General features: G+C 42.8%; 1 protein-coding gene across 1 annotated transcript in view; it reads right to left on the reverse strand.

Moving 5' to 3' along the window:
- Positions 1 to 216: 216 nt before the first annotated feature.
- HS6ST3 (heparan sulfate 6-O-sulfotransferase 3) overlaps positions 217 to 25,651 on the reverse strand; it is a 1,181,693-nt gene continuing 1,156,258 nt past the window's right edge. The window contains exon 2 of the mRNA XM_006879568.1: positions 217 to 913. Coding sequence (XP_006879630.1) covers positions 217 to 913 — 697 coding nt within the window. The remainder of the gene's footprint in view (positions 914 to 25,651) is intronic.

The following is a 25,651-nucleotide window of genomic DNA, read 5'->3' on the forward strand; positions in this document are numbered from 1 at the left end:
AAAGTCAGGGATAAAAGCAAAACAAGATAGATCCTCTCCAACCAGCTGGACAAAGATGAAGACAAGAGGAAGCAGATGTCCCAATGAAGCCACAGATGGGTCAGATGGCCTTCCTCGCTCGCCAAGGGAATGCAACGAAGGTCTCTGCGAAGGTCTCTGCGTGCCCGCATGGCTTCCCCTTTCCCGGGGGAGAGGAGAGGGCCAGGTGTAGGGGGGTCACCACCTGACCACCTGGCTGTTGTAGTCCTCGGTGACAGCCCCGTCCTCTTTGGGCCAGCGGTGGCCCCGCTGCTCGCGCTGCAGGCGCCGCTGCTCGCGCCGCTGCTGCCGGTCCCTGCGGTGCGCGAGCTGCTTGGTGCGGTGGTAGCGCTGCTGGAACAGGTCCTTGGCGAACTCGTAGAGCTGCACGTCCAGGAAGTTGAGCGCCTCGATGCGCCTGCGCGCGCCCTCGCTGATGTCCACGTTGGAGGCGCGCGTGATGTTGAACTGCGTGAAGGGCGAGATGAACTGCAGGTTGAATGTCCTCTCGAACAGAAACTGCGTCTTGCGCTGGAACTCCGTGAGCCCGAAGAAGGCCATGTTCTTCAGGTTGCTCTTGGCGCTCTGCAGCAGGATGCTGTTGCGCTCGCTCTCGTTCATGAAAGTCAAGTTGTAGCAGCCCACCAGGCTCAGGTCGGCCAGCATGCGCACCTGCCGGTTGTTGGCCAGGTTGTAGCTGCAGTCCATGAACTCCCGCAAGCTCACCCCGGACCAGTCGTCGCCCGGGTAGCAGGTGGGCAGCTCGTCCGGGGTGGGGCTTCTCCCATCGCACACGTGCAGAGACGTTTTCCACGTGGCCCCTCGCTGGACGTGCTTCCACTCGCTTAGGTAACGCGACACCGGGTCCCGCAACATCGTGATGTAATAGAAATTCCTGCAAGAAAGTAAAGAAGGGTCAGTGTTTGACGGAGGCTGGAGGGAGATTCCGAGTCTCTAGAATGGGTTACTAAACCTTCAGCCAACAGCAGTGGGTCCTTTGCTAAAATGACCACATGCAATTGTTTGCCTTGAGGAGTGCTTACCAACAGGACTTGGGTAACATACCCACGTCATGCCTGGACGTGGCCCATTTTTTCATTACTAAGTTTATTGGCTTTTCCCCTCCCTGCTTGAATGGGACAGGAACGGGGTTGGGAGCAATAGAGGATGCATTTACTAAGCATTTACTAATAATTTACTCTCGGCAGTAGCAATGTTTCTACCTGAAGAGAACACCCCGTGTTTTACTAAAAGTTGTTACCTCACCAGCATTTTATTTAATTCTTTCAATAAATCTGTGTAGTAGAAAGGAGGCTTTGGAAGACAAATATACACAAATATATAAAGAAAATAATTGATCTAAGGTCATTGAGCCACCAACTACGTTAATATGATATTCTCTTTACACTATTTTACATTGTGCAGTATACAGACAAGGGAGGTGAGGATAGGGTAACTTAAGTGTATCCCCAACACACACCAAAACCAGCCAAACCAAAAAGTATGGCCATGGAGTTGATTCTGACTCATAACCACCCTAGCAGACAGAGTAGAAATGCCTCGGTGGTTTTCTGAGGTTGTAGATGTTTATGGAGAAGACTCCCTAAGCTTTATCAAGCAGAGTGGTTGGTGGCCGTCATCCCCTAACCTTTGGGTTAAGAGCCTTAGCTTACAATGCCTCAAGACTCTTTTAGGTGACATGATAGCAGAGAAGTTAAAACAATGGGGGAAATAACACTTTCCTAATTCCTAAGGAGAATAACCAGATCACTTGTTTTCCAATAGAATGTGGAAGTTATCCAGCAATATCATTGAGATCACATGCAACCAAAATACTATTGAAGATTGTCCAGATATGGCTAGAACAGTACATTGCTAGAGAACCACCAGAAGTTCAAGCTGGGTTTATAAGAGGCACCAGGGATAATCATTGCTGATGTCAGATAAATCCTGACTGAAATAATATCTGAAGAATGTCTATTTGTGTTTTATGACAATGCAAAGGGATTTGACTATGTGTGCATTATAACAAATTATGACTAATGTTAAGAAGAATGGGAATCCCAGAAGACTTTAATTATGCTCATACAAAATCTTTATCTAGGCCAAGAAGCTGTTGTCTAAACAAAGCAAAAGAATACTCTTGTTATGTGCTGTTGAGTCACTTGCAACTCATAGTGACTCTATGTACAATAGCCCTGAAACCTGCTGTATCCTGAGCAAACTTTACTGACACATTACTGTCTGCTCTCATTACCCCAGTAACTGAATAAATCCATCTCATCAATGGTCTTCTTCTCTTCTGCCATCCCTCAACACTTCCAAGCATAATGCCCTCTCCAAGGACGGGTCCCTCTTTGCAACATGCCCAAAGTATGTCAGACAAAACCTCAGAATCCTTGCCCCAAAGGAGCAGCCTGGTCTCAACCTCTCCAGGATGAACCTGCTTGTTCTTCTGGCAGTTCATGGTATAGTCAATACTTTTCTCCAGCAACACAGCTAATTCTCTTTCTATCACCCTTAGTCATTGTCCAGCTTTCTGATGCTTATCAAGCAATTGCAAGGACTATGGTCTGGATCAGGCACACCTTAGTCTCCAATTTAATGTCATTACTCTTCAATACTCTGTAGAGGTCTCTGACATCAGACTTTCCCAATGTAATTCCTCTTTTCATTTCCTGGCTGCTGGTACAAAGAGCATTGATTTTGGAGCCAAACAAACTAAAGCTGTTTACAATCTCAGTTTCTTTAACATCTATTGTAATGCTGCCAACTGGCCCAGTGGTGAGTATCTTTGTTTTCTTCATGTTGACTTTCTGAAATACAATGCCTTTGAGCTGTGGTGTTGGGGAAGAGTACTGAATATCCCATGAACTTCCAAAAGAACAGAACAAATAAATATGTATTGGTGAAATTAGAACCAGGGTGCTCCTAAAAGCCAGGATGATGAAGCTTCTTCTCACTTTGGGCATGTTGTTAAATTGGTCCAGTCCTTGAAAAAGAACATGATGTGTGGACAGGTACAGGATCAGTGAAACTTGTTGTAAAGTGACATCAAGTCTAGTACAACATCACAGTGACCTTATGGACAACAAACCCCAACCCTTCTCTATCCAGTGCCCTCCCTATCATCCCCAACACACTTGAGTCCACTGCTGTCCACTGCTGCAGTCACGGTGTCTGCCCATCTCGGTGACAGTCTTCCTTTCTTTTGCTGCATAGCAAGTGATGGAAAAGACTGCCCTGAGTAAGGCACAGCTCAGTCATCAAACTGACATCATTTCTCTTCTGTAAGTTGGAGAGGTCTATGACAGAGAACAGCTCGATGCAATACATCTTTTCTCCTGACTACTGGTACCTATTGTGTTGACTGTGGCTTCAAGTAATATAAAATCATTGACAAGTTCAATCCTTCTTCTCCATCTACCATGACCTGTGGTCACTATGACTTGTCAACTCTCTGGTACTTAACAGCAACAAAGCCTGCATGATGAGATAAGCTCAAGGTTATGTTGCTGATAAACTTATATAACTTGGATTTAACTCAGTTCTGACTGACTTTAAAAATCTCATTTTCATCACTGTATTATGGAAAAAAAGAGGCCTAGACATACAGGGGCTTTGTACCATTGAGTCAAGAGCAACTCAGGGCTGACACACCAGTGGGTTTTCAGAGGCAGCAAACTACATGATGGAGATTCCCCAGCCTTCTCCCTCAGAATAGCTGATGGATTCAAACCCAGTGCCTTTGGTATGGCAGTGAAACTCCTTACTGCCAGGCTACCAGAGCTCAAACTCTGAGCTATCAATTGAAAGTACTAGTACCAATGGTGGTACCAGTTCAAACCCACCAGTTTGTCGGAGGGAGGAAGATAAGGCAGTCTGCTTCCATAAAGCTCACATCTTGGAAACTCTATGGGTCAGTTCTACGCTTTTCTGTAGATTTGGCATGAGCTCAGCATCAAGGGTTATACTGCCCTGTAAAGATCTTAATGAGGTGTAATATTTAAGTCCTCACATTTCCTATATTCTGTTATTCTAAATGTCTAGCCTCATTAGGTAAGGTAGGCATTTCTTAAGTGTGCTTAGGGATTTCATATTCTTAAATAACACTCACTTCTCTTGAAATCAGAGGAGGGATTTACTGGAACTGCCAAGGAGAGGCTAGCCCGCACGTCAGCGTTTGCCACTCACTGTTTTATGTTACACTGTTGTCTTTCACTGTGACAGAATGACAATTCCATCAGTGAAAGAAAATTTCCCAAAAGGTCAGCAGGGAAAGCGGAAAACCACTGACACAGCTTCTGGGTTCTGTGAGGAAATGTTGACGAGAAAGTTTTGCCCAGAGATGCTATTACTGCAGTTGAATGCTGCATGACACGCCATTATTAATCCTGCCTTGGCCCTAAATTGAGACTTGTTCATATTTCAGTTCTATAAGCAAAGGCTGGTTTTTTTTCCACAAAACAATTTTATAAAATATATATAACTAAAACAATGGTGTTGATAAATAATGGAATTCAGTCAGTTTTAAGAATTTCAGACACAGCAGGGCAGCAGATCACAGAGCTCTTAACATTGGGTTTGAAAAAAAATATCTAATAATTCGGTTAACTGAAAAACTAGAAATCACAAAAGGTTATAATCAAAAAGGCAAGACTTGTTAACAATCGGAAAAATCTCAAGTGCATTTATGTATATTAAGTGTATATAGATATACATTTTAGAAGTAGGCATAAGAACTAGATAGTTTTAGGGCTGACAGTTACAAAGGTCAGTGATAGGAAGGATAAAATGAAGTCTGTTGAAATATGCATTTGTCTTGGTTGGTAAAATTGGCCATAAATTTCTGACGCATTCATCTTGTTGAGAATCTGTTCAGTCACAAAGATGAGTAAAACTGATTAAGCTTCAAAATGTTCTTGGTTTCAAGTTCTACTTTATTTATCACTGCATTTGAAATGGCAAATTATTTTTAAATAGCATGAAATTTGTATACCTGAAAATGCGTTTACAATGTCCTATTGATTAAACACGAAGGACACAACCTGCAATGAACTGAAACCAGCTCTGAACCCAAGAGACAGACATGCACTGGTGGGACATGTATGTTTGTGAGGACAAAGCTGTCCCATCTCACAGCCCTGGTACTAATAGATTGGAGAGATAGCTGTTTTCATGAAGGGTAGTTAGTCTCTTGTGGTTTTAACTGCTGTTTTTGTTGTTGTTATTTGTTTATCTCAATTCTATAAAGCCGTCACAACAGGAACTTAGACAAATAGTAAAAATAACCCAGTAGGATTTCAGATTACTGAACTCTAAAAGGAGAAAAACAACTTAGAATTTAATAGATCAAATTCAGGTTTTTTCCTCACCGGTATTCACTTCTCTGCTTTCTGAGAGAACACTGTGTAAAGTCACTGATTACGTGATGTTTCTCTCTAGGCCACATATGCATCCTGCAATGTTTTCAACATCTGTTTCAATTCCAGGAATCCCCTTCCACTCCCAAACAGTGGAAACTCATTTTCTCCTAACCCTGTACCTTTAATATCAATTCTGTCTTTAATGAAAGTACTTAAAAAGGTTTGAAATCTACAGCTTTCTCTTCTAGCAATAGCATCAGCAAGAGGGGGGATGGTGGGTCTGCCCCTTGACGCTATCAGTGGAGGTGACACCAAAGTAACCCTAGAGTCTGTGGCAGAAATAGGCAGGTGGTATAGAAGGGGAAGGGGCCACTGAAACATACCCTCCCATCCTTCCCCAGTCAGGATCTGAGCAGTTGTCTCCTTAGCCAACAAGAGAGAGGAAGACCTCAGAGATTATTTTTAAAGGAAGACCTCAGAGATAGAGTGGGATCGAGTAGGATGGGCCAATTAGTACAGCACTGAATCCTGGCAGCGGAGGGCAGGGCCAGGCTATTCCACCCACGGTGGGGGTGACACTAAGCCATAGTAGAGGTGACACCATGGAAAGGAGATCTTTTAGGCCTAACTTTACCAACATCACAATAGAGGAATGAATCGAAGTTTTAATAAGCGAGAGAACAAAGAGTAAAGAAGAAAAAGGAAACAACATCCTACAGTTATTGTGGTTTTACCACAGACTCAGCCTCACTTGCTTTGGTCAGTGAGCTGCCCTTCATAGATTCCTTCTGTTCCTTGAAAGTCATTAATTCATTCACTAACATCTAAGCAGAATAACCACCCACTCATATTTGTGCTTCTACAGTTAACCTATACCATCTCTCAAAGGAAAAGAAAAAAAAAATCACTGCCATCAAATCAAAGCCAACTCAAAACTGACCCTTCAGTGAGTTTTCAAAGGCTGTAAATCACGTGGGAAGAGACTGTCCATCCTTCTCTTGCAAGAGAGTAGGGTGGATTCGAACTGCCTGGCTCTGAGCTGGCAGCACAACTTCTTACCCACTAGGTCTAAACAAATTTTCCTTCCCACTTTCAGCTCTTCACTCATTTCTTAATTGTGCTCCCGCTCTTTGCTAACCACAGAGACTGTGCATCTGGGGACTCAGAGATTACTAAGACACGGTCCTCAAGGAGTTTCCAAGGAATTAGCAATGTCAGTAGAGAGGAATGCTCACTAGGAGGTAAGGACGGTTCTGCCCATGTCTCTGCAGCTCTGCAGCCCCTGAGATCAATGACCTTGTTTGCATTGGTGACAGCATCCTGTCAGCACATTTTCCATCTGCCACTTACTTCTTTGGGATCCTGGATGGATTCACTTAAGATTGCCCATAAGGCAATTGCAGCTCTTTAGAAGTGCTGTCCTTGGCCCAGGATAATGACGGCAAATGCCTGTGGTATCCATAAAGATTAGGGAATGTGGTGTGCAGGCTACTTCAGATACTGTCATCATTTGAACATGGCATGGGCCACCGTAGCTTCATAAAGTTCAAAGAAATGGAGCACCTCCATTCCATGCTGGGTTAGAACCATTTTAGTATCTTACTAAAGAGCCTATCATTATTTTTAAAAACAAACAAACAAAAAAAAAAAACCCCATCTAAGTTACACAGGGTCATCACTGCCATTTCTCACTAAGATCTTTACCTCTTCTTTACTCCCCTGAATCCTCCCGTCTTTCCTGGCCCATCCAAAGTTCACAGTCACCTTTCCCACCTTTCCAGCTATGAGGTCCGCTGCTGCACGCACAGAACTAAGAAGTCGTATACGATGGTCCTGGTCACATCTAGTCCTTTGACCTGAGGCCTCTTATCCCACAGCCTCTACCACTCTTTGTTTTTTCCCTTTAACAAATGATATCCCCCCTGCCCCTTTATTCTTTGAACAAGTAAGACCTAAAGAGAAAAGTTGCTCACTTATGTAGCACTGAATGTTTTCAATACTTTTATTACATACAGAATTTATATTGAAGATATGCAATCCTACTGACAGGAGATATTAAAAACCAATTGCTGGTGAAAGAAATGCTTAAAGAGATATTAGAACATATATAATAATAATGTTAATATCTAAGGTTAATATCAAGGTTGTCAATAATTTAATTGGATCCACAACCAACACCTTTGGCACTATCAGTAAAAGGCAAACAAAAAGCCCTAGATGAATTGCAGTGAGAAAATCTGTCAGAGATCTCTCCAGAGTACTAATAAGCAAGTATGTCACTTTAAAGACTAAGGTGCACCTGGTTAAAGTAATTGTCTTTTCAGTTACTTACTCTGTATCTGAAAGTTGGACAATGACTAAAGATGACAGAAGAATTGATGCTTTGAGTTGTGATTTTTAAGAGCATTGAATATACGATGAACTACTAAGAGAATAAATAGGTTCATCTTGGAGAAAGTTAAACCAAGGTGCTCCTTGGATGCAAGGATGGTGAAACTCCATCTCACATGTTTTGGGTCTGTTATTAGGAAGGACCAGTCCTTGTAGAGGGTCATCATGCTTGGAAAAGTCAGTAAAAGAAAGGAAGACCCTCAACAAAATGGATTGACACAGTGACTATAGAAATGAGTTCAAGTGTATCAGAGCTGGTGAAGACTGCACAGGTTAGGACAGGGTTCAGATCTGTTGTATAGGGTCAATAAGAGTCATGTTGGACTTGACAGCACATAACAGCATCAACAAGGTCATTTGTGTGTGTGTGTGAATGTTGGTGGTCGTGTGTACCAGAGTTGGAACCTATCCATAGCTGACCCTCTGGTGGGTTTTCAGAGGCAGTTAATTACATGGGAGGAGATTGCCCATCCTTCTCCCACAGAGTGGCTGGTGGCCTTGAACTGTATGCCTTAAGGATCACAGCACAGCTTCTTGCCACTGGGCCACCAGAGGGGGTGTTGAGAGAGAGGAGAGAGGAGGAGAGGGAAGGGGAGGGAAGGAGAGGAAAAAGGAGAGAAGAGAGGAGGGAAGGGGAAGGGAGGGGTGGAAGGGGAAGAAAGGGGTGGGAGGGGAGGAGAGGAGAGGAGAGGAGAGAAGGGAGAGGGAGAGAGGAAGAAATGATGGGAGCTGTGATGCCCTAGTGGCGAGGAGCTGCACTGCAGTCCCAAATGCACATAGTTCAAATCGCTAGCTGCTCTCTTGCTCCCCAGGAGAAGGATAGGCAACCTCCTCCCACATGATTTTCTACTCTGAAAACCCACTGGAGGCTCAGCTATGGATTGGTTATGGCTTGACAGCACACAAAAACAACACACACACACACACACACACACACACACACACACACACATCTCCTATGCTAATGTGATATTTTTAATGTATTAAATCTATGTAATCTTCTAATGCACCTGTCATTTTATTGCAATAGCTGATACGCAGAGGTGGTCAAAAAAGACTTGAGGAACCAAAAGAGAATATGTCATGTAATAGATGATTAGTAGCAATGAGGTTTATTTTTATTATTTTTAATACTAAATTACTAGTTTTCTCCTTTACTGCTTTGAGAACCTATGCTTCACCAAGCAATTTATTGTATAATTGCTCCCTTCATAATTAGCAAATCATTTAATTAGCACATGCTCTTAGAGGGCTTACTATGTATAAGGAACTGCTCTTGAAAATGTGGAGGGCGTAAAAAGGAACAAAATGCCTTCAAGAACTGATGGGAGGAAGGGTGGGAAAAGTCATTAGCAAATTACGAAGGTGAGGCATAAAGTAGGAATATTGAAGCGGGAGGAAAGTGCAATAGCCCGAGTAGATCAGATAGTTCATAGTCTGCATCTTACTAAATGCTTGGTTAAGCGATGAATGGAAAGGGACAGCCGTTAGATCCAGATGTTGGAACGAAATTGCGAAAGACTCTGAATGCAACTCTGAGTGGTTCAAATGGAAGAAGTATTTATTTAGAATGATTTCTTTAGCAACAGTGTTTAAAGTGGACTAAAGTAGAGAGCCATCTGTCACATTTCTTGGACGGTAGTAGCTCGCATGTTGCTATGATGCTGGAAAACTTTCCACTGGAATTTTAAATACCAAGAGTCACCAGGGTAGATAGGTTCTGAGAAGCTTCCGCAGCAGAAAAGAAAAGCCTTGTAATTGGCTTCAGGAAATTAGCTAACGAAAGCCTTGTAGATCACAGCATAGCATAGGCTCACTTTGGCTAGGACACCAGAGAGGATCAGTCCCTAGAGGAAGACATCATTTTGGTGAAGAAGAAGGACAAAGAGATGAGAGAGACCCATGGCGTGACGGATTGACACTGCAGCAGCAGCAGCAGTGATGTACTTGAACGTGGCAGTGATTGGGAGGATGACTCAAGGCCAAGAAGTGTATCATTCTGTTGCTGTGAAGTTGCCATGGCTTGGAGCCAACTGCTGGACACTAACAGGAGCAAAGCATGTCGAGACCGGGGAGATGAATCAGCAGCTATTGGAAGAGACAGGCAGGGGAAAAACACAGAACCATGGCTGTTGATAAGAAGAAACATCAGAGGCGAGCTCTGGTGGCCTAGTGGCAAGAAGTTACACTGCAATCATAGAGGTGTGCGGTTTGAATCCACCAGATGCTCTGCTGGAGAAGGAGGGGCAGTCTCCTTCTGTATCAGTCAGATCTGATTTAAGGGTTGTTGTTTGTTGTTGTTATGTGCCGCCGAGTCGCTTGCGACTCATAGCGACCCTTTGTACAACAGCCCTAAACCCTGCTCTATCCTGTGCCAATTGCACTGCCTATGACACACCCATCCCAATTGCCCCAGTCACTGAATCAATCCACCTCATAGAGGGTCTTCCCCTCCTGTGCTGTCCCTCCACCCTACCAAGCATGATGTCCCTCTCCAAGGACCTGTCTCTCCTTACATCATGTCCAAAGTATGTCAGACGAAGCCCCAGAATCCTTGCCTCCAAGGAGTAGCCTGGTTTAACCCTCTCTAGGATGAATCTGTTCGTTTTCTTGGCAGTCCAGGGTACATTCAATACTGTTCTCCAGCACCACAGCTCAAAGGCATCAATTCTCCTTCTATCCTCCCTAGTCATTGTTCAACTCTCTGATGCATAACAAGCGATTGCAAAGACCATGGCCTGTATCACGCGCACTTTGGTCTCCAGAGAGACACCAACGTTGCTCTTGAGTAGAGAGGTCCCTAACAGCAGACTTTCCCATCGCAATACATTTTTTAATTTAAGGGTACACACACATAATAATAATTTAAAAAAGAAAATCAGAGAGAGATTCAAGCCATTCATATACCCATTTGCCACTGCTCGCTCCCTCTCCTCTTAGCTTTCTCTCTACTACTTTTCTCCTCCATCCATATTGCCATCGCCCCACCCATCTAACCACTCCTCTTAACACTGCACGAGGGAGGCTCTGCTGGTATCATAATTGAAATGGTAGAATGAGGCATAAAAGTCACTGCAATCACTTAGGATGGAGTGATTAAAAGCTGTTTTATGATGCTATGCCTTGCTTATCCAACAAGAATACATCGGAAAAGATTTACCTAGTTCTAATTCCTCTGTGCTATTGATAAATGTGTCTTCAACCATTCTCGGTGAGGGATTCCTTTTTACTGCCAGCTTCACCCTTACAGACACTGAGCAAGTAATGTTAAGGTCTCCATTCAAGTTCGAACCACTCTTAAAACCCAGATCAATTACAAGGCCCCCCATCAGCTGATCCCTGAGGCTCCGGGTGACGGGGGCCTCTCTACCCGAAAGCCGGAACCTCTGATGCTTTATCTTTGTGACGGTGAACTGCGAACACGTCTTAGCACTTGAACCCATTTTATGAAGCCTAAGAGCAGGGAACATATCTCATCTTTCATCTTCCACAACACACACAGGGCAGGCTCAATTGTTCCGTGTTTGTGGAATAAATAAGTATATCATTTTTATAGACACTATTCCAGATATTGTGACGGTGGCGTACCCAGAAAATGACTCACGGAGGTCTTAGCCAGCAAGGAGGACACAACCTAAAGGTTTTCCTGCACCCAGATCTCATAGCCCTACCTGCCCGCCTTCCTACTACTGAAGCGGAGCCCACTCTGTCTCAGGTGAATCCCATGCATGTTAGGGTGGAGCTCTATGCCACAGGCTTTTCCATTTGCTGAGTTTTCCGAAGCAGATTCCCTGGCTTTGCCTCTGAGGTACTGAGCCACTTGATGGAGTCAAACCTCCACCTTTCCGTTGTACCCAGCATATCAACTTGGTACACCACTCAGTGACTCCGTACCTTTGCAATACTTGAGAAGTAATGAGTTTCTTTTGATTCTTCTTGTGGAACAAACTTTGACCTGCGTTTTCCTCCCACATCCAAGTTTTGCCTCAGCTTGGAGTTTTTGTGGGTCTCACAGAAGCATAAGGATGGAAGGCAGACCTAAGGTGCATCTGAAGGAGCGTTCTGGGCCTCGCTCAGCACATGCACAGGCAAACAGGCAATTGGAAGTCTTGCACAGAAGCTTTCATTTTACCCTACGTGAAATTGAGCTTCCCTCTGCACTTCTGTACTGTATGCTGGAGTCATTTCCCAAATGCTCAGATTGGAATTAATTCTTTGACTCTTTTTAGTGCTGCACGCTCATTACTGCCTGCCCATTCTTCATTATTTCAATAGAGCATTATCTGCGCTGTGCTGTATCTGATAGGGGGGAATTGCCACGGTTAGAGTTTAACAATCAGGCTGGCCTTTGACATAGTGATGAAAAGGCCTTTTATTCAAGCCTTGAAAACAAATTAAGGAATTTAAGCCTGATGTTCTAAGCAAATGGGAAATGGGAAGCTGAGATTGTTAAGGATCATAATAAAGAACTTTAGGAGCTCAACAGTGGGGTGTGTGGTGCAGTGATTGGTTCCAAGGATGTCCAGTATTATGATGAAAGAGACATGCAGAAGTTGTTCTCTTCTGTCCCACAGAAGCCACACAGACCCACACCACACACCTTAGTGCGCTCTTACTATGACAGACAAAGGAACCTGCATTTACATACGGCCAGGAGATAGTGGGCTTTTCAGTTGGTAAGATAGAAAGGAATATCTATAGCAATTCCTTCAGGAAGAGATGGACAGCCTCGCTTTCATTACCGTGTATACCTGCTCCTCACTTAACGACTCTCTCATTACCAACCATTTCCCAATTATGCCTATAGTAAAAGTCTCATCAGCTGCCCATGTTGTGCATCAGTGATGAATTCTGGCACAGCAACTCCTGAGATGCAAGGTAAGAACAGCATTGGCTGGAATGGCCAGGATTATGGACTAGCTCGGCTAGGTCATGGCTCTTCGTGGTTTGGCCATTATGGAACTATGTGGTTGTAATCCACTTTGCTTACCTTTTTTTTTTTTTTTTTGTACAATAACTTAAGTTTTATAATTCAACCACACTGATACATGAGGGGGTGAGTGTGTGATTGGATTTAGTTAGTCTTGCCTTTCTTTTTATGGCTGGCTTTTTTTTAAAAAAAGATCATCTGGGGTATATGGGAAGCCAATACTAAATATTTGTAACAAACCGAGTGCTATTTCAGGATGTGGGAGAGGCAAGGTATAAGCTAGAGTTCACCCTGAGGCACTAAGGCAATCCTTAAGGATTTAGGGATTCTTGCATTGTATTTGCTGATCCCTCCCTCCTGAGTCAAACAGAAAGTTTTCAATAGAAAGAGCTTGGCTTCATTTGCACTGAATTCTCTTTATTTGTTTCCCCTGATTCTCAATAAATACACAGAGAAGCATGGCTTGAGGCACTTCAGTCATTGGAACTGCTGGGCCCCTGTCTTTACGCTGTTTTATCTCATTCCTGGTTGTTTGTCTTGTTATTAATAATTATAAAAATACTTTACCCTCGGTCTGCAATAGGAGTAGAAATGGAATGTTCTTTTCTTATTAAGGGATCTGAACATTGAGGAGTCACAGCAGGAAAAAAAGAAGATAAAATGTACTGATCATTCCATTCAGGTACTGTGTTAGAAAACCCCTGTGTGGTCAAGTGGGCTCTGACTCAAGGACACTATCTGGCGGCCAGAACGTCCCCACTGGGCTTCCTTTACACGAGCAGACAGCTGTGTCTTTTTCTCGTAAAGCTGCGGCTGAAGTTCAAGGTGTTTCCGTTCTACTTGGAAGCTGAGTGCTTAACCCTTGTGCCCTCACTGCTCCTCTCACACATTCTACGGATGTTTGTACACAGCCTCTCAGGTTCCTGTGCTGAGGGGGCTTGTGCATGGCTGTGATGCTGGAAGCTATGCTATCAGTGTATTTCAGATACCAGCAGGATCACTGATGGTGGCCGGAGCTTTCAGCTAAGATCAGGTGTGAAGAAGGATCAAATTATTCACATAAAAGGGATGTATGAGTAGGTATTATTGTCATGACATGAGTCCAGAACGAAGGCTGCATAGTGGAGTGAACTTGTGGGAAGAGACTGTATAACAATAAAAGAATTTTTCTTTTACTTTTCAAAGAGAATAGTGAACTGGGACAGGGGGTGGAGATTGGGCAGGGAGAAAAGTACAACAATGAATGAATGGAAATCCAAAGTCTCTGTAAAGTTTCATTAAAATTAATTTTAAAAAAAGGAAATAAAAAAGAAGTCAGTTGTCTATGAGCCTGTCAGGTTGGAAGGTATTCCAACTAGAAGAAATACCTCCTCCAAGTAGGGATAACTTTAAGGATAATTCTGGAAAAAGGTTTGTGGGGCCTTCACTGGGTGATGTGATGTGATTCTAAATGAGAAGAAGCAGCTACAAATATCCACTGATGACTGGAATATGGCATGGATGAAGAATATATGTAGGAAACTTGGAAGTTGTCAAAAGTAAATGAAAGACATAAAGACCAATATCCCAGGCAATCGTGAGTTAAATGGACTGGTTTGGCCATTTTTAATTAACCAGTCATACAGTCCACATGGTTAGCAATTAATTAAACAGGGAGGGTGTCATATTCATCATCAAAAAAAGTATCTTCAATACTTGTTCTAACACACAGTGCTGTCAGTGATAGGATAATATCCATATCACAAGGAACCACCAGTATTTAAATGTATCCACCAAACACTACTGGCAAAGACGAAGAAATTGAAGATTAACAACTTCTGCAGTCTGAAATGGATTAAACATGCAGTCAAGATGCAATGATAACTACCTGTGATTGGAATGCTAAAGTTGGAAACCAAGAAGAAGGATTGGTATTTGGGAAATTGTGTCTTGATGACAGAAACCATGCTGAGAATTGCATGATCGAATTTTACTTATTCATTGTGAATAACTTTTTTGTGTGTGACTAACTTTTTAAACAACAAAAAAGAGTGTTATGAACTTGGAACACCCTACGTAGAAAACTCAGGAATCAAATTGCCTATATTTGTGAGACTAGTCCACGGAGAAGCTCACCATCATCAGTCACCACAGAGTCATCACACAGGAACTGAACGCAGAACAGATAATCAGTTGCTCATATACTCGCTCACTCAAAGTTGAAGACAATGAAATCAAGCCCACAAGAGCCAAACTACTTGCTTAAATATGTTTCACCTAAGTTCAGAAACTAACTCAAGAATGAGAGTTGACGCATTGAACACTAATGCCCGACGAGCCACAGGATGCCATTAAGAACATGGACATGAAGAAAGGGAAAAGTCACTTAAAAATACAGAAAAGAGAGCTAAATGGACGTCACAACAGATTTTGATACTTGCTGTTGAACAAAACTAAAGTGAATGAAACAATGAAATAAAAATGCTGAACAGAAGATTTCAGAGGGTGACTTGAGGAGATGAAATACTATAATGAAATGTGCAAAGACCTGAACTACAAGATGGAAAGGGAAGAAGACGCAGCTCAGCATTTCTCAGGCTACAAAAACTGAAGAAAAATTCAAGCCTTGAGTTACAATACTGCAGGATTTTATGGGCCAAAAAGAAAAATGGAAGGATGCAGGAATCATCAAAAGGAGACAGAAAGAATATAGTCACTGTACAAAATGAAAGAATTGGTTTCTGTTCAGTCATCTCAAGAGGCAGCATATGACCAAGAACTGATGGCATTAAAACAAAGAGTACAAAATAAGGCATTAGTATAAGACAGGGCTCCAGGATGTGACAGAGTAAACAAGTGCAACTCTGGAAGCACTCACTCACCGAGGCCAAAAATAAAAAAGAATTGGAAGACAGTTACCAGACTAACCGACTGACAGAGTTTGGTTTGTGTCCATTCTAAGGAAAGTTAACCCTGTGGAATACAGAAGGTATTCAATTATGTCATTAATATCACTACTAAATAAAAGTTTGCTCAATTTAAAAATATGTAAAATTATACATTGACAAGGAACTTTAAAAATTCAGGATTAATTCAGAAGAGGGCTTGGAGTGAGACATGTAAGTGCGGATGAATCTCTGCTGCAAAGAACACTAGAAAGATGTTTGCTTTTATTGCAGTGACTATGCAAAAACAACTGTGTGGGTCATAATGAATTATAGATAATACTGCAAGGAATGGAAATTTCAGAACACTTAATTTGTGCTAAATGGGAAACTATGCACAGAAAACGAAGCAGTCATTTGAACAGAACAAGGAGATACTTCATGGTTTAAATTCAGGAAAGATGTCACCACTTTTGTATCTTTTCAACATATTTATTCAATCTGATAGCTGAGAAAATATTTTTAAAAAGGTAGACTACATGAATGGAAATCCAAAATTTCTGTAAATTTTCATTAAAATTAATAATAATAAATAAAAGAAATAAAATAAAAAACCCCAAGGTGCACTACACGGAAAAGAACACAGTGCCCAGATTTGAAGATGAGTCATTTCCAGTGTACAGTATTCTGATGACACAACCTTCCTTGATTGAAGAGGAAAACACTTGAAGCACGAAGACTGATAAAAGACCAAGACTAGAGTCTTCAGTAGGATTAGATATCAATATGAAGAAAAAAATTCTCATAGCTAGACCTATAAGCAACTTCATAATAAAAGCAGAAAATACTAAATACTAAAATACTACATTCTGCTTGGAACCACAATCAGTTCCAGGGAAGTGCCAATCTATACTCCACTGAGCAAATCTGCTATGAAATATTTCTTTAATGTATTAAAAAGCAAAGATATCACTTTGAGAAAAGTGAACTGGGGAGAGGAGTGGACAGGGAGAAAAATGCAGCAAAGAACGAATGGAAATCCAAAATCTCTGTAAATGTTCATTAAAATTAATAAAATAAAATTTTAAAGAAAAGATGAACCAATTAAAAAAAAAAAAGCAAAGATCTCACTTTGAAGACCAAGATATCACTCTGACCCCAGCCATGGTATTTTAATCATGTCACATGCATGTGAAAGCCAGACAATACATAAAGAAGATCACAGAATGTGTGCCTTTGAATTATGATCTTGGCAGAGAACACTGAACATAAAAAATTTGTTGTTGTTAGTGCAGTCAAGTACGACTCATAGTCAACTAATCAACAGCCAATCTGAACCTTGTCCTATCCTGTATCATCTCATCATCTCTGACACACTAGAACCCACTGCTGAAGTTACCATGTTAGTCTATCTCACCGAGGGTCTTCCTCTCATTCACTGACAATCCATCTTTGCAAGTATAATGTCCCTTTCTAAGGAATAGCCTCAGCAAGCTACATGTCCAAAGTATGAAAGATGAAGCTTCATCATCTTTGCCTCCAAGGAGCACTCTGGCTGCACTTTCCCCAGGACATATCTGTTTGTTCTTTTGGAAGTCCATGAGATGCTCAGTACTTCCTCCAGCACCACAGCTCAAAGGCTGTGATTCTTCTTCTGTCATCCTTAGTCACTGCCCAGCTGTCTGGTACATAGCCCGTGACTGAGAAGACCATGGCATAAGAAACAAATCTCTCTTGAAAGAAGTGCAACCAGAATGTCTTTCAGAAGCAAAAATGAGATGCTCTCATGTGTACTTGTGACATATTATCAGCAGGAAACAATTCCTGAGGAAGGAAGGCTATCGTACTTGGCATTTGAGAGGGTCAGTGGAAACGTCAAGAAGGTGAATTGACAGAGTGGCTACAATAATGTGATCAAAGGCATCATGGACTTTGAATATGGTGTCGGACTAGGGAAGGTTTCTTTCTGTTGTACTTTGGGTCATTGTGAGTTGGAACCAATTCAATACTACCTAAGAACAACAAGTGTGTGTGTGTGTGTGTGTGTGTGTGTGTGTGCAATCACACATACGTATGCATGTTTATATACACATATAAGGAGCTCTGGTCACCTTGTGCTAAGAAACTGCACTGCAATCCCAAAAGCAGACGATTTGAATCCACCAGCTGCTCAGTGAGAGAAGGATCAGCAAACTTCTCTCATGCAGTTCACTGCCTCTGAAAACCTTCTGAAAGGCCATCTATCAACTCGATGGCACACAACAATGCAAACACGAGAGAGAGAGAGTGGTGTGTGTGACAACAAATTCTGGCTAATCTTGAGAAGAATGGGAAACCAAGAACACCTGATTGTGCTCATGTGAAAGCTATACTTGAACCACGAGACACAGTCATCAGGGATGTGCCCTGTCTCCATCCCCTTTCAATCTGTATGCAGAACAGATCATTCAAGAGACTGGACTTAATGAGGAGGAAAATGGCATTAGGGTTGGAGGAAGACTCATCATTAACCTGCTTTATGCAGATGAAGTAAAGTTTCAGCAAGATGACCTTACTTGATGAAATTGAGGAGGGCCTGAAGCGTCTGCTGCAGAGGGCCTAGTACTGCTGGTTGCAATATGGATTTAAGGTCAACATCAAGAAAACAAAGATTCCCACCACTGGGCCACTTGGCGGCCTTATGAGAGATGGAGAAGAGATTAAGATTGTTAACAACTTTAGCTTTCTTGGCTCCACAAACAACACTCTTGGCACCAGAAATCAGTAAATCAAAAGATAAATCACACTAGGGAAGTTCATTGTAAGGGACTTCTCCAGAGTGCTGAAGAGCAAGGATGTCCATCTAGAGACTAAGGTGCACTTGATCTAGGCCATGGTCTTCACAATTATTTGCTATGCATCAGAGAGCTGACAGTGACCAAGTATGACAGAAAAAGAATTTATGCCTTTGAGTTTTGTTGTTGGAGGACAGTACTGAACATACCATGAATTGTGCCAAGAGAACTAACAGGTCTGTTCTGGAGAAGGTGAAATTAAGCTGCTCCTCATTTGAGAATCTCCTCCCATGCGATTAATTGCCTCTGAAAACCCACAAGAAAGTCAGTTATGGGTTGGTTCTAAATCTGTGGTACACAACAACGGTACTCACATACTTTAGGCATGTAGCCAGGAGGGACCAGTCTTTGGAGAAGGATACCTTGCTTGGAAGTGCCAAGGAACAGCACAGGTAAGGAAGACCCCGGATGAGATGGAGTGACACAATAACTGGGGTAGTGAGGAAAGCTGTGTCAGAGGCAGGGAGATTGGCTCTGGAGAGAGCAAGACTCAGAGCTACTGTGTATAGGGTTGCTATAAGGGTTGCTATAAATCATAGTAGACTCAACAGCACATAACAGCAACTTGTGTGTATGTGTGTACATCCAAAGGTCTTTATGTATATGTGCTGTTGTGGGTATTCTGCACTGAGTTGTAACCACTGTCAGTTGACTGTCCAGAGGGTTTTCAGAGGCAGTTTAACCGCATGGGAGGAGACTGCTCATCTGTCTCCCACAGGGCAACTGTTGTATTTGAACTGCACACCTTTGAGATGGCGGCACAGCTCCTTTCCACTAGGCCTCCAAAGCTATATAATTTTAAAACTTAAATATACAGAGTGAATCTTTTTTATTTTCATTTAATATTCTTTCATAAGAATACAATGTTCTTCGGTGTTATTTTATTTTTGTTATTGGTTATCATCAAGTTGGAATCAACTCATAGCTGACCTGCCAGAGGGTTTTCAGAGGCCAGGAGAAAATCACTCATCCTTCTCCCATGGAGCAGCTGGTGGATTAGAACTGCATGCCTTTGGACTCGCAGTCCATCTTCTTACCACAGACCACCAGAGCTCCAATCATGTTACCTCCGATTCACAGCAACCTGATGCTTAACAGAACAAAGCACCTCGAAGTCCTTTGCCATCTCCAGTGATCTTTCAAGTGCTTGAAGCCATTGTTTGGCCAATGGCTGCTCATCCATCTTCCTATTTTTATGTACTTTCATGCAATTATAATATTCCAATTTTGAATATATCATCATTTATGTGACCGATAGTCCACTTTTGGAACATGAGGCTGATTGTATTTTTGGAAGAGCTTTTAAACAATAATTGGGTAAACATCTTAGGGTCTAAGTATTTTTGCAGAGAATACATTTCAAGAACAGAATTCTTGAAGTTGTTTTTTAAAAAATCACCACCACAAAATATTATCCATTTCATTGTCAAAATGCCTAAACATCGATTCAGCCAGTGTACACTTCCAGCTGGTCTTTGCCAGGAACAGTGATATTCTACGAGGCTTTGATGTTGCAGGGCACCAAGGCCATGGACACCTGAGAGCCAAGGGCAGTCCTGTGATCCAGGCTCCTGGCTCTGTGTCTTTTGGCTGGAAGAGCCCTGGGCAAGACCAGCACATGGGCCCAAGGTAAACACTCCGGGGCAGCCAAGTTGAGGCTCTGATGTGGTGAGGAAGCATTCTTCCAAAAGGATTTGTTTCTTTTCTATTTAATGAGCAGCTGGAATATCAAATTAGAGACTAACATTTGTGAAATCAAATGCACTCATCAGGACCACAGCTCCATCAGTGCTGACATCTGCATCAGAGAGATGGAGGGCCCTCACTCGATTACATTCTGGTCCAGTCCTGGAGGAAAAGGCCTTCTGACAGGCAGTTTTTCCTACAAAGCAGAGGTGCTGGTTAACTTTAATTATGGGAAGCCCCACATAATACGATGACAAACAAGAACACAACATAAAAGGCTCTGGGATTACGTCACCTGTTTCTCAATGATGATCATTCAACTTTACTTCCTGGGAGAAGGAGGTGTTATTTATCAATAAGATAACATTTTAAGTCCTGTCACGTCACTGTTTCATATTGACACCAAACCTATTAGCCTCAGACTCACTAAAATGTCATGATTTCCAGGCGGCTGTCACGTTTGTTTTCCCTTTTCCCCAAGTGGCTGCTGCAGGAATAAATTTCAGGGAATGCATGTTCCAGGGGCTGGCTTTTACTATCTTGCTGAGTACAGTTTCTCCCAGTTCAGTTCGAATGTGCCCGGGTGGGTCCTGCTCTCATGCATTATTCAGGGACTTCGGGATTCTTTGGTTCAGAGGCGCCCCCGCTTTGTGCTGCCTCGCTGGGATTTGGGCACGAGGGTGTCTCCGGGCGCTTTGCAAAGCTGTGGTTTATGCATGCGGCCATCCACCTGGAGCCTGGAGCCGCCCCAGAGTGAGATAAGACCCCATTCAGTCTCACTCCACAGCTCTAATCCCAGCCGGGCAATGCAGAACACCAGATAGTACACCGAGATTGTCTTATCGGGCCATGCGTGTTCAGCTGTGCTTTCTTCGGAGCAAATTTCTCAGGTGCTGCTTTGAGGGAATGTGCCGATCTCACAGGGTAGAAGTGAAGTGGTATCACCACCGCGATTGTTCAGAGCTGGCCAACATGGGAAAGAAAAAGGGCTAAATTGGGATGTTTAGGAGCAAGGGTCCTTTTATGGGGGCTTACATCTGAAAGCTTTGATGAAAATTCTCCTAAAGATGGGATAATAATCGTCTTTGCCCAGATTTTGTCATATTCTAATAAAAGAATGTTTAACTACTTACTTTCAGATTTCCTTAGATTCTGCTATCAATGTTAGGCAATCATTTAAGTATTAAAATACAAATCTCCATTATGATTCTGTCTCTGTTACCACAGAATCCTCACTGCATCCCCCCCGGTTCTGTCTCTTGTTACAGCAATGCCTTGGAGGCCAGCTCTTCGGAGAGGCTTCTTCCTGGAGGGTAGCATACACTGTCATGTTTGGAAAGGTGGAGGGTCAGTTCAAGAGAGGAAGACCCTCATCGAGGCGGACGGCCACGGTGACTGCAGCAGTGACTCACGAGTGTCGGAGATGATGAGGACGGCACGGCACAGGGCAGGGTTCTATTGTTCATCAGGTCACAGTGAGTCGTCCTGGACTCCAGAGTACACAGCATCGACAACCTATTAAAGGACATTGACACGATTTCCCACGGTGGCTGCGAGTTCCTGTGCACTTCCTTCCACCACGCCCACGTGCTGTCCTCAGGGCTGTGCTTGCCGTCCGCAATGTCACCACCAGACAATCCTTGGAGTGGCAGAGGCTTTAACCTGTGTCTGTGATCTCACAAAGTATATTTTTGACAGTCATCGCTAGTACTTCTGAAGAGCCCAGCAGCCTGGGGAATGCAGTTTGTACCTTTACGGTGCAATGGCCCAGTGTACGCTCAGCCCAAGCCTGAGGGGATAAATGAGCTCCCAGAGTGAGGGACTTCCGTTTGCCTGTAATGTAGGCAGTAGGAGATACATGGAGACAGCACACTGCAGGGCCAGAGGGTGGACAGGGAGGCAAAAAGGAGTGGGCACCGGGCTCCTGGCTCATTTCAGCCACAGGAGTGGACACATCTAGAGAGCCCTGTAGATACCAAGATCTTAAACAAAGTCAGAAACCCTTTCCATGAACTCAGCACACACATTGCAGAATATCCTGTGGAATAAAACTTGAGGAAAGGGTAAAAGGGTTTGAAGAAAGACAAAGGGTCAGAGGACAGTTTCATTAGCTTCCAACACTGCCGAGGAATCGTGGAGCCAAAAATTGTCATCTCAGGACAAAAGAGGATGGTTAGAAATAGCTACGGAAGAGAATTCAGAGAAAGCCAAAGCCTGAGCAAGGCCATAATTCTTCTGTCTTTAAAGTAGCTCTTTGATGGACACAGTGCTGCAAAAACTTAGAAAAGTGCTCAGAGCAAGTTGCTGGATCCTGAAGCTGGATGTTCCAAAGCTGCTTTTTTTTTTTTTCTCTTTCTTTCTTTTTTTTTTCTTTCTTTTTTTGGATGAGAGCATTCAGGGACAAGCAAGTCAAGCGCTATTCATTTGGACCGACTTTGAGTGCATAATTTATAGCATTCTGGAAATGTCATTAGTGGTACAGTGGGAAGAAGACTGCTATGAAGTCAGAAAGACCTAGGTGCCAATTCCTGGTTCGCCTGGCTTTATTTGTGACCGAGTCGACTTAGTGACCCCAGGTGAATGTTGCTGTTATTTAGTTGTTTGTCATATTGGCCCCAGACTCATGGTGGCCCCATGCACTACAGAATAAAACATTGCCAAGTCCTGCATTATCACCATCATTGCTTGTGGATCAGGTCACTGTGATATAGAGGGGTTTCTGGGCCTTGTCTTTCAGAAGTGGAACGTCAGTCTCTGCTGCCTACATCATAGACTAGAAGCTCTAAGGAAAGCTACTCAGCATTGCTGTGTGCCACCAAGCTGGTGGTGACTCAGAGCGATGCTACAGAGGAGGGTACCAGTGACAAAAAGGAGACCCAAGGCAAAATCTCTGCAAAAACACATCGCCACACCTGTAGAGCTGCAGGTGGTTCAAACTACCAACTTTTCAACTAGCAGTCAAGAGCTTAAGCATTGTACCACTGTGTTGCTATTATGTCTAGGAGTCCGCCCATAGCTGACCCTCTGGTGGGTTTTCAGAGGCAGTCAGTGGCATGGGAAGAGATTGCCCCTCATTCTCCCTTCGTGCGGCTGGTAGATTCTAACCACGTGCCTTCAGGTGGGTAGTGCAGTTCCTTATTACTAGGTCACCTGAGTTCCCTATTATTTCAAAACGATAGCAACATGAACATCTCTACTCACAAGACAGCTCCTGGCTGGACATAAAGTGCATTGGCCAGGAATTAGACTTGGGTCTCTATCAAGGCAGAGGAGTCTCCCACTGAACCATCTTATACAAATAGCAGAAATTAAATACTTCCTTCAAAAGACTATGTGAACTGTTTCATAAAACAATGAATATAAATGGCCCTACTGTCACATATCAGAGCATCAACAAATGGGCAGACCCTCTTCTTCAACATCCTTGAACATAAATACTTAAAGTATCATGTTCATGAAAAAGACTATCACATAGTGTTTTAAAATAGGTGGTTGCTGTGATGCTAAACACTGTGACACTGATGTGTCAAATGTGATAATGGTTACCCATGGTGGACAGTGTTTGGTGGAGCACCATGAGTAAAACAAGCTTGGAAGCAAGACTTGCACCCACTTCGATAATAGCTTGCCTCTGGAAAACCTATGAACTTGGAGAAACAATGAACGTTATACAAGTGTTCAGGTCTTTCATTCATAAGGTCACTATGAGTCATCTATGACTTGATGGCACTTAACAACAACAACAACAACAACAACATGTATAATAATCTTCAAAGCATTTTATCTAACTCTACCTTTAGTGACTCAGGCCATCATTTTTTCAGTTACTTGCTAAGCATCAGAAAGCTGAACAATGACTAGGGATGACAGAAGTAGAATTGATGCCTTGATGATAGAAGGAGAATTGATGCCTTTGAGCTGTGGTGCTGGAGAAGAGTATTGAGTGTACCATGAACTGCTAGGAGAACAAACAGGTTCATCCTAGGGAAGGTGAGACCAGGCTGCTCCTTGGAGACAAGGATTCTGAAGCTTCGTCTGACAAACTTTGGACATGTTACAAGGAGGGACCAGTCCTTGGAAAGGGACATCATGCTTGGGACAGTGAAGGGACAGCACAGGAGAGGAAGACCCTCAATGAGATGGATTGATTCAGTGATGGGTAATGGGGGTAGGTGTGTCAGAGACAATAAGATTGGCACAGGATAGAGCAGGGGTTAGGGCTGTTGTACATAGGGTCGCTGAGTCGCAGGCAACTTGATGGCATACAACAACAACAACTTTTAGTGAAGAGGAAACTGATATTTAGAGATATATAATGATTTCTTCAAGGTAAAAATAAGATTTGGTAGAAATAAGATTTTCAGATCCTAGCTAATTTACTCATTTGAAAATATTTGATAATTATGTATTTTACACTGGAAACTATGCTGAGTTATTGATGTCTCATGTCTCAGCACAAAACACAGCCCGACCACAAGCTGCTGTTTGAGTTCTTACCTCTCGAACACATCATGCTGTCTTATTTTGCTCTGACACAGTTAGGAGTTTAAGGAAAACATGATGTTAACAGATAGTTCTCTATATACTAAAGTTAGAAGATTTTGGTGATTTGTATAATAGCTCTTTTTGTCTCTTTCAACCTCACTGAAAAGGAGAAGCTGGTGATGGGAAAGCCATAAATACCAAAATATAAGCAAGTTTCAGATAATGATTCAGGCTGTGGAAAATATCACTTTGAAATAAAACCTAATTTCTCAGTAGGCAGTGTTGCAGACTTCAATCTTGAGTCACATAAGGTTTGGAAATCTCTTTCTGTGATGCTAATAGCCATTGGTAATTGTTTCCTAGATTCAATATTTCATTCCCAAGCCAACCAAACACAGCCCATTGCCTTCAACTTGATCCTGACTCTTAGTAACTTTATAAAATAGAGAAATGATCGAGTTTCCAAGTCTGTGTATGTGTATGGACGCAGACTACCATATCTTCCTCCCATTCAGAGGTTTGGACTGCAAATCCTTCCATTGAGGACATAACCTCTGTGCTATCATAGCCCTTCTATGCTTATTTAAGTAAAACTACACTCAACTGCCATGAAATTTATTCCAACATGTAGCAACCCTTCATCATGCTTCTGAGACTGTAACTCTTTCCTGGAGGAGAATGCCCATCTTTCTCCTGCAAAGTGGCTGGTGATTTGAACTACTGATCTTTCACTCACCAGTTGTTGTTGTTGACTGCCTTCCAGTTGAGCATGACTCATAGCAACCCTATGAAGAAAAGGCCTGAAGCCCCTCTACAGCTATCAACATTTATCAAAGTTCAGAGAGTTTCTGGAGGCATGTTGTTTTAAGAAGTGGATGCCACTTCTGCTTCCAAACCTGTCATAGTATGTTATTGTTGTTATGTGCCGTTGAGTTGTCTGCGATGCATAGCAACCCTATGGACAGCAGCTCTGAACCCCGCCCTGTCCTGAGCCAGTCTCACTAATTCCGACACACTAACCCCCATTGCCCTAGTTACTTATGCATCTCACCCAGGGTCTCCCTCTCCTGCTCTGTC

This window comes from Elephantulus edwardii, unplaced genomic scaffold (assembly GCF_000299155.1).
Source record: "Elephantulus edwardii isolate Elephantulus edwardi_28Jun2011 unplaced genomic scaffold, EleEdw1.0 scaffold00004, whole genome shotgun sequence".
Lineage (NCBI taxonomy): Eukaryota > Metazoa > Chordata > Mammalia > Macroscelidea > Macroscelididae > Elephantulus > Elephantulus edwardii.